Source organism: Ipomoea nil, unplaced genomic scaffold, assembly GCF_001879475.1.
Source record: "Ipomoea nil cultivar Tokyo-kokei standard unplaced genomic scaffold, Asagao_1.1 scaffold2279, whole genome shotgun sequence".
Taxonomy (NCBI): Eukaryota; Viridiplantae; Streptophyta; class Magnoliopsida; order Solanales; family Convolvulaceae; genus Ipomoea; species Ipomoea nil.
In genome coordinates, this window is record NW_017618707.1 from 225,334 (window position 1) to 235,251 (window position 9,918).

The 9,918-nt window shown below is 34.8% G+C and overlaps 1 protein-coding gene across 1 annotated transcript; it reads right to left on the bottom strand.

Annotated features, from left to right (window-relative positions):
- Nucleotides 1-930: 930 nt before the first annotated feature.
- On the bottom strand, nucleotides 931-5,273 carry LOC109150373 (protein NRT1/ PTR FAMILY 6.2-like). The gene is made up of 6 exons (XM_019298283.1): nucleotides 5,194-5,273; nucleotides 4,510-4,605; nucleotides 4,131-4,348; nucleotides 2,794-3,347; nucleotides 1,768-2,114; nucleotides 931-1,496 (listed from the first exon to the last, which is right to left on the bottom strand). The coding sequence occupies exons 2-6, from the start codon at nucleotides 4,601-4,603 to the stop codon at nucleotides 931-933; spliced, it is 1,779 nt and encodes a 592-aa protein (XP_019153828.1). The 5' UTR covers nucleotides 4,604-4,605; nucleotides 5,194-5,273.
- Between the last annotated feature and the right edge of the window lie 4,645 nt (nucleotides 5,274-9,918).

The window sequence follows — 9,918 nt, forward strand, 5'->3', positions numbered from 1 at the left end:
CAATTATGTGTATTCTAGTATAAAATTATGTACATTTTTGAACTTGAGATTTTTTTAAAAGAAAATTAACCGCCAACCCATAGCAAAATTTCAAAAAAATAAAATAAAAATCTAAAACGACGTCGTTTTGCATCAGGGTGCACAATGCAATATGCGCCCTAGTGCAGGATATAAATTGCCATCTGTGAGTGGATGACCAATTACAACCCTTTTTAAGGTAAGGGAAAATATATTTTTGGCTTCTCTATTATTCATAGTGAGTCAATTTGGTGCCCCATTGTTAACAATTATAAAATATACCCTTAATTTTGATAGATTGTGGCTTTGGTCATTCTAAGAATGAAAAATGTAGGACTTTAATGTTTAGATTTTTTCATTGGATATTCTAGCACCTGTTTAAATATCCAATTTCGAGGGAAATGATTAAATTTAAAAGGAATTGCTCTGATATTTAATCCAAACCTTCTAGTATCATTGGATCTTTTTTCTATACATGTTTTTAGTGGGATTCAAATCTCACAAAACTGCCTTCAGTCATAACCTTTATATTAGATGACGAACCAATTACGTTATGGCCGAGTTCAATTTAGTTCTATTGTTAGTATGAATGGCCAATTAAAAGATACCTGCCTAGCTAAACTCAGTAAATGCAAGTACAAAATTGATTAAAATATATGAATTGAAATCATTCCATTCCATTTACAATTACATCCCATTCTGTACACCAGTCACCAAAAAGTTAGTTTTCTAACCGTACCCAACCATATATAAACATTAACTTATGTCAGTTATGTGCAGTGCCTCCCCTCAAAGCTACCCAACCCTCTTTCTTTAAAAGCAAAAATTTCCAGAACAAAGACTCTCTTTACATGCATACAATATGGCATGCTCAAAAATGGTAAAAATAGAAGAATAAAAAATTACCAAGGATCATACTGTAGTTGAGGTTTTCACATCTCTATCCACACCTGAAGCTCCACTGCCAACACCCTCCATCTCCGTTTTCTGCTGTGGTTTGAACGCCGCAGCACAGAAAAGAAAGATCTCAAAATCAGCTAAGGTTAGGGCAGCTAAAAGGCCATAGAAACAGTCGATTCTGCCGTTGTTGATGCTGTGGCCTATCCACCCTTTGCCGCCTCGAATGGTACTGATTCTCTGGACAAGTGACACCAGGAAGCTGCTGAGAAAGAAGCCGAGTGCCGGGGTGGTGAGAAAGATGCAGGTGCCGATTGCTTTCATCCCTTTTCGCGTGTGTTGCTTGATGAACAAGTTGAACTGCCCGCTGTACATGAACCCTGCTCCCGATCCCACCAGCACGAACTGCGGGATCAGGAAGAGGACAGTAATGGGTAGAGGTGATGACGATGACGATGATGATGATGATGGACTCGAAGCTCTCATCACCAATAATCTTTTCGACTCGATAACTGCTGCTGCAGCCATGCCCAGTGCAGCTAGTAACAGGCCTATCCCTATCTTCTGTAAGCTTGTGAGGCCTGTAAGCAAGGAACATTATGGGAGTGCTACTGTTAGCTGATTGTAGGAAAGTGTTTGATAAATTAGCTGTTACTTTCTCAAAAAGCTAATTAATCAAACACTCATATTGATGTTTAACGAAGTCAAAGAACTAATAGTGGTTAAAATTGGGTGATAGGCTAACTATTTTACTAAATAGAACCTATATTATTTCAGATACTGAATGATGGGTAATGGAAATTAAAGTGAGAATGCCATTAGGAATTGATTATTACTAATATACATACATACCAGGTTTCCCTCTCAATTTTCTCCAGATGGGTTTGATAACAGGACCATACAATCCTAAAGTGATAAATATGGGCAGCACAAAGAAGATGGCAACTGAACCAGCAGGAACAATGAAAGCCCCCCCAATGGATCTGTTCATGGTGGAGGCTTGTTCTACTGAGAAGGTCATCAGCTGTGAAAATGCAGTCCAGAAAAGGATTGTTGTTGCCCAAAATGGTAAGAGATGGGCAATCATTTTAACCTCCTCAACTCTTGTAACTGAGGACACCTTCCAAGGATCTGGAACTGAGGAATTGGTTGATGATACAAAGGCATCTTTTGTAGGAATAGCAGCTTTGTCCAAGAACCTAGACATATTAAAAAACACAATTTGGTGAAAAATCTTGATTTGGTTACTAGATTTATAGATGTAGTAAAACTCATTGCAGCTAATCAGCTATGTCTGATCTTTTGTTGGGATAAGGTCAGCACCAGGTGCCTAGGAGATTGTTGGGAGGTGCGAGTCAAGTCCAATCTTTTCTACCTTTTGACTAGTGGTAAGGGCTCGGAGTAAGAACTGTTCAGTTAAGGCTGGCAGGCACTAGGAGATTTGTTGGGAGAGGCCGGTGAGGAAACAAGTCTAGCACCAGGTAGCAAGGGGGGTTGGGTGTTAGGCATCGGCCGGGTTAGTTAAGTTCAGCCCCTGCTTGATTCGACATGTGGTGTTGTGGCTTACTATAGAAGAATGTGGTTAAATGAGTAATGTCCACCTACTTTATCACCAATTGGTTATAAGTAGGATATGACAACAGATAGTCGAACTCTGTACTTAAACGTGCTTGACTTACAGCAGTCACCCGAAGTAAGCATAATGCAGCGTTGAGATCCATCGTTAGGAAAGTAAGTATAATGCAACATTGAGATCTATCATTAGGGATTGTTAGTTAAGGGTTTCAGGTGGCCGAGGTCTCGAAAATAATGACAATATAAGAAAACAGGTATAGTGGTAAACGTTTAATCCCAAAAAGCATGAGGAGGAAAACTTACTTGAAGTGACGAGTGTGAGGGATTCTGGAAGACTCTGGATTATCTTCATAGAGTACCTCAATATTTGCAGGAACCTGATACTTCCTCTTCTTTATAGCAGCCAAGAGAACTTGTAGGATTGGAACCAAGGCACTTCTGGTGAGCTTTTTGTATCTGTAACTTCTTGTACCGGCCAAGAACATGAAGATAGCAAGGAGCATTGAAAGAGAGCAAACCCCATAGCCCCAACTTCGTTGGTATTCATCTTGAATGTAAACAAGAAGTGTTACAGCCAACAGAGCCACCACGGCGAATAAGCAAAAGAGGCAGTTGAAGAATTGTCTTAGGTGTGCCTTTTCCTTGTCGTTCTTTTGGTCGAATTGGTCGGAGATAAAAACACAGATGTTGGGTAAGAGGCCACCAGTCCCTACTGCCATTAGATACAGAGATGAATACATTGCTGCCATTTGAAGTCTGCTTGCTTGTTCGCAATCTGCAGATGAATCAGCCTCAAGATCACAAGGAGGTGGCCATAGCTGTGGAAGTGCAGTTGATATAGACAAGAAGCATGTACCCTGCAGGCCCCAAATCATATACTGTTAGTACGATTCAGCAAGAAATGAGAATATATATTAGCAGATCAGATTATTATACTATGGTCCTTGCATTGTATTGTGGTAGAGTTAAGGCCTTAGCTTGGCCCGTGTTATTGCACTCAAGCTGAGACCCTAACTTCACTACAAAAGTTAGTTTATGAGTGAAGGTTTGGCCTCAATTTTTATGTATCACTCCGCAATTTCTTGTGGAGTAAATGTGGAATACAATAATATCGGCACTAAAGTCGAGACTCTAATTGCAATTCAAAAGCTAAGCTTTTATTGATACTAGGTAACCCTTTTCTAGGTCGCCCTCTCTGCTAAGCTTGCTTCACTCTGGATAACTTTCACTCCTGACAATTCCTCACACTTCGAACTCTTCGATCTTGACACTAGGTAGCCCTTTCCTAAGTTGTCCCCTCTGCTAGGTCAGTTTCACTCTGGATAGTTTTCAATTCACTCTGTGCTTTTCCCTGTTCCCTTTGAACCTTATCAAGCACCGAGTAGCTCTCTTTTAGGTAGCCCTTTCCCACCACACCCTGATCTCTCAATAAGAGCACCAAGTGATACACACGCAAAGTAAAAATCCTAACTCTACCACAAATGCTATCTTATGAGTGAATGTTTAACCCCAACTTAAGTACCACTCAACAATCTTTTGCGGAACCAATGCGAGGTTGTATCAATAGGTTAATTGCAGGTACATAATAAGTCAAAGTGAACCTGGTCCATGGTATAACAATTGAGAGATGGAGAACTTACTAGACCCTGGATAAGTGCAAAGATGAGAATTGTTTTATATCTGCCCAAGTAGGATTCAGCAAGAATTCCTCCTAGAGAAGATAGACTGAAAAGAGCCCCCAAGAAGTTGGATACAGTGTTGGCAGCCACTTGACTTGAGAGATGTAATGTTCCAATCAAGTATGGGACAAGGTTCACACATATTCCTATAGTTGAAAATCCTTCACACAACTGGATTACTGGAAAAATTAAGGAAAAAAGATTCTTAGTTCTTCACATCCCACAAGGAAAAAGTAATTAGTAGGTGTGAATTGAAATGGGGTATGATACATATATATATATATATATATATATATATATATATATATATATATATATATATTTATATATATATATATACCAGCAATCAGAGCAGCAGATATCCAACCGCCAGTCTCAGTCCTGTCAGCAGGCATACCCTTGTAGTCCACTGCATGTTGGACCAAGCATTCCATTCCTGCATGTTTTTTCAAATACACTTTCATTTAGTCACTATATATAATTTGGACAATTAATTGTGAATATAAATAAAAAAAATAAGGGGCAACCCAGTTAAGTTGGTGAAACTGTTGATTTGGTAACCACAAAGTAATAAGTTCGATCCCAATGGAAGCGGCCTATTGGACTCCTTGATTTGAGTGGACTCCTTGATTTGAGCTGATCAGCTATGGGCAATGGTTTTTTATCAGATCAGCTAGAGTTATAAGGCGGGTTACCTAATACATATGTAACTTATAATTTTATTTTATAAAATTTGAAAATCCAAATTCCTTTGTCAAATCGAAAGCAAAATGTTCAATTTTTAATTTATTTCTTAGTTTTTAATTTTGATTCAGAAAATGGTCTATTGAATAGAAGAACTTCTGATCTGTATGTATCTCTGCAGTTTATCCTCAAGCAATTATAAACCCATCATTATGTTTCATGTAAAATGGACAAAAATATGGTAATCTCATATCATCAAATTAAAGTCAATATCATTCCCAAAATATTTATAAATTTAATTTTGAAAATCTGTAAAAGGAAAAAGAAATTCAATACATACCAAATTTCAGTTTGGCAACTCCTTGTGGAATGACTTGAAATCCAATGTGTAACCTCCTTCAATTCCTAACTAGATTAATTGATCATGGGCTACTTTAATTTGCTAGGGAAAAATATTTTTTTAATTTTTAGTTTTTAATTTTTTTTTTGGAAATTTTTTTGTGAAGTTAAAAGGGAAAGTAACTGAGAAATAATCCCCATTAAGGTAAATTATGTACTGATTTCATTCATAGTATTTATAGACAAAAGGTGGTTAAGAAAAAGTGATGCTAGCTGCTACCACACATTCACAACAACTAGAAAAGGCGCAGACCATTCATTTGACACATGCATCAATGTCTACATAACTAACAAATTCTCATTAACAATTAGGCTAAGTGAACTCCCATCACACATTCACAACAACTTTAAATTGCAATACTATCCATTCACTTTTAAGTCAAGTTGGTCAAGGTAAAAAGGTTGAGTTACTATTTGTAATTTTTGTATTAATGTATATTGTAGGTCGTTTAATCTTTTACATTATATACATATTATTTCTTTTACTTATAGTGTTTGACGATACATCTACTTCTTCACATGTGTTCTTAAAAATAAATAAATTACATCAGAAAATGAAAGAATTCATTATCCTCATCTTAATTTTATGGTAGTTTTTGTACTAGTGACTCCAAAGCTCTCATTATAGACCTGGCCTTGAGGGGGTGGTTGGGTGCTTGCCCAAGACCTAATGCTGGAAAGGGCCCCTAATCTAGGCTTTAAAAAAATTACATAAAGAAAAAATTGAAATTCATAACTTTAAATTTATTTTCTCAAAAAAAAAAAAACAAATAACTTTAAATTTATTATTTCTCAACCAACACAAACCTTTGTAATAATAACTCAATTAATAGATATATAGGGTCTCAAATAATGCTTGAAGGGACACTAGTTCATTGTTTGCAGAAAATGGTTTTGTTTTTTAATAATAAAGTTCTTAAATATTGCCAAACACTTTGTGCTCAGATGACATATAGTGACCTTTCTTATGTGGGAGGTCATGAGGTTGAGCCTCAGAGTTAGCAGCACTTTTCAATATCGAATACAATATTTTAAACATTAATTCAAACTCATGACTTAAAAGTTATTCTTTAATTCTTTTCAATAACGAATACAATATTTAAAACTATATACATTTATTTATTTATCGTGTTTTATCTATATTTCATTGTTTTACAGCTGTTGATCTCCTTTAGAATCTAGATTAACGGTTGAGATTAACCCATAACTTTTACAGGAGCGAATTTTCTCATTAGATCACATAATATATTAAGGATGCTCATTATTTACTTTGCCCAAAACCACAATCTTATAAAATGATAGGACCAATCATGTCTCATCATATTCTCTCCCTTTTATTCCATACTCTTTTCCCTTTTCAAACCAAATCTCTTCTCAAAGTTTCTCGCAACACGAAAAAAGTATAGCATCAGGCAGAAGGTGGAGTGTAAAAATAAAAAATAAAAAATCAAAAGTTTGAGATTACTAAGGTTTTGAGAAGATCAGACGACCGTAGATATTCAAAATTTGATTTTAAATTGGCTAATATATATGTTATTGGATTTCATTTGGAGGTTGGTTATTGGATAAATTAGTATAATTATGTTGAATTGATTGGACTAATATTTGATTTGGTTAGGTTAATTAAAATTACCCAACAATATTCAATTGGTATAGATCTAATAATTAATATTAAACTAATTAATTGGCCAAAATAGGATAGGGCAAATTATATCATGGATTTCTAATAACAAGATTAGAAAGTATGTGCCCAATAATAACTAGATTGGGCCATACTTTCTCTCCCTAGAAACTAAATCCAATTTTGTGATAATTATAATTGTTCGGAGTCCATGATATAATTATAATTTTCCCTATCCTATTTACAGATTAGCTTGTGATGCCTTAGAACAAAATTTATAATAAACCATTTGGATTGTTTGCAGTGGCGGACCAAGAAAACTTTTTTAGTCGAGACGAAATACATTATTAAAATAAAAGAGATAATTTGATAAAAAATAAAACTCTAAAAAGTATAGCCATAAATATTGTTGGGTGTGGACGAAAAATAAAACACATCAAAACTTTATAAAAAATACTCATAAGAAAATATGAAACATAATTAATTTGATAAAATAATTCGAATAAAAAGTACATTATAAACACATCTCATTATTAATATAAAAGAAAGTTATATATATATATATATATATATATATATATATATATATATGTGTGTGTGTGTGTGTGTGTGTGTGTAAATCTCATAAAAATACTTAAAAGTCACATTTAAACATGCATGCTTTGCCACCTAAGTAATACAAAGGTATAATTTATGCATAGATGTTGAAAATCAGATTTGAGCCCTAGCCTCCTACAAAGATAACACACGCCATGCCACCTAATCAATCATATATCTTTTGTTAATTTTTATCTATTTTATTATACTTATACTAAAACTTGTACTATATATACATATATACATACAAGGGTTATATATGGGATGATGGTGGGGGAGGGAGACAGCTACCCCGCTGCTCCCATGCTGGGTCCGCCCCTGATTGTTCGGAGTCCATTATCCCATCATTAATCTTTAACATACATTTTTTTTATTAAGGACATTTCTTTCATTTTTCAAGATAATTGATAATTGTGATTGTGGTGAATTTTTTATTATTATAAAAAAGCCACAAGTTTTGAAAAAAAAAAAATTCCGGCCAATGGAAAGAAATTTCTAGACAAACATTGTATTTATCAATCAACCTTTTCATATCTATAGAAAACAATTGCTAATAAAGAGTAATGACGAGATGTTATTTTAAAGGTATCTTTTGAGTTATCCAGAACATTGTTTGTATGTTATTTTCAAACTAAAGTATCTTTTGACACACTTTTCACATTTACTTTTATCATTTACTCCAATATATATATCAACCAATGCATCTGAAAATTTCAACAAATGATGCTTCCGTGGAAGGGGCATGCGTAGGGCACCAATCGGAATGGAAGAGATATCAAGGTGAGGCGACGGCAATGAGGGAAGTTCGCGGCGAGAGGGATTCGGCGAGACGCTGGCTGGGGACGTATCAACCGACTAACTTTATTATTCCATACACAATTCGGTGATATTAGCTATGTCAAAGAATATTCAGATAATCTTAAAATTTTCACGGTTATGAGGTCAACAAGTTACTCGTATTTAAGTTTTATTAAATTCATGTTAGTATATATTTATATTTAACATACAAATCATGGTATTATTTATGCTAGAATAATATTAGACCATCACAACAACATGTCAACATCAAGTAGAATTTACATCTTTACTTGTAATGTTACAACTTATAACACATCCTATGGAAACATATATACACATTTTGAGTAGCATTAATACGGATCGGAGTCATCAATGGCATCGTTTATTGTCGTCCGTACGATGAGGAAGGAAACACGAGAACATTGTCCGCAATGCATTCGTCGCCACTTGGCCCCTCTTGGGAATCAAACGCAGCCGCCGCCGCGGTTTGGTGGCGGCGCCGCCACTCCTGGGCTGCCGGAAGCCTCCAATTCCGCCGTGCTCGGTAGTAGCAACCGTCATTTTTGTAGTAATTTATATCTGGAAGTAGAAATGGTGGAATGAAGTATAATTGATCGAATTGTTGATGAGATATATATGATTAGAAGCTTTGGGGTTGAAGTATATATATACATAAAGGCGCCTAACGTAACCGAGTAAAGATTAAACGTCTCAGCGTATTCGTATTCTATTTTCCATTAATGGTTCCAGATTTTGAACAAGTCCATGAAGAAGGGGTCCGTCATGATCACGTACCTGCGTCTCCATGGAACTGAATGCTGGACTTCCTTCTAAACAAATTTTAGATGAATCGTGTACTGCTGTACTCTAAAGTTTTGCACAAAAAATAATTTCTGTGAGTGATTATTGATTGTGTCAAAATTATTTATTGATCCATTGAGATTATAATTATAATATATAATATTGTATATAATCACGTGGCTAATCCTAAAAAATAAGATAAAAACTTGTAAGCAGTGAGACTGTCTTACGAATTTTTGTGTGTGAGATGTGTCAGGTTAAGATGAAAATGTAATATTAATAAGGAACAAAGTATTTGTTATTTATAAAGATTCGTGAGACGATTTTAAAAAATAAAGACCACGTGTGATAAATTAAATTTAACCATTTTTCTATAATCTAAAAACATAATAAGTCTGATCAATCAAATTATGAGATCGGAGGTCGTCGTGGATGCATCTCGACCGCGCAGGCCATGGGTTACCCATTTTTCGGTTAGTTAATTCTCAAAATAATTTTTTGAAAAAACAACCAATCCACATTAAGGGATTTAATTTATCATTGGGGTTTTAGCGAAAACAATATTAAAGTGTATATTGCATAATGCTAGACCAAACCATGCACATTGATGGATTTAATTCATATGTTCATACTTGTGAGGAAAAGGAAAAAAAAATCTAATAAATACGATGTTTTGATATCCAAATTTGAAGTGACACAAAAAGAAAGAAAGTAGCTACAGAAATGTACTTCTTAGCAATTTTAATTAATCTATACAAAATGTTTGACTACACATACATCAGTTAAGATTCTTATACTTAAAAAGTTTATTATTTAGTTTTCTTTTACTTTATTGAGGAAGTGGAAATT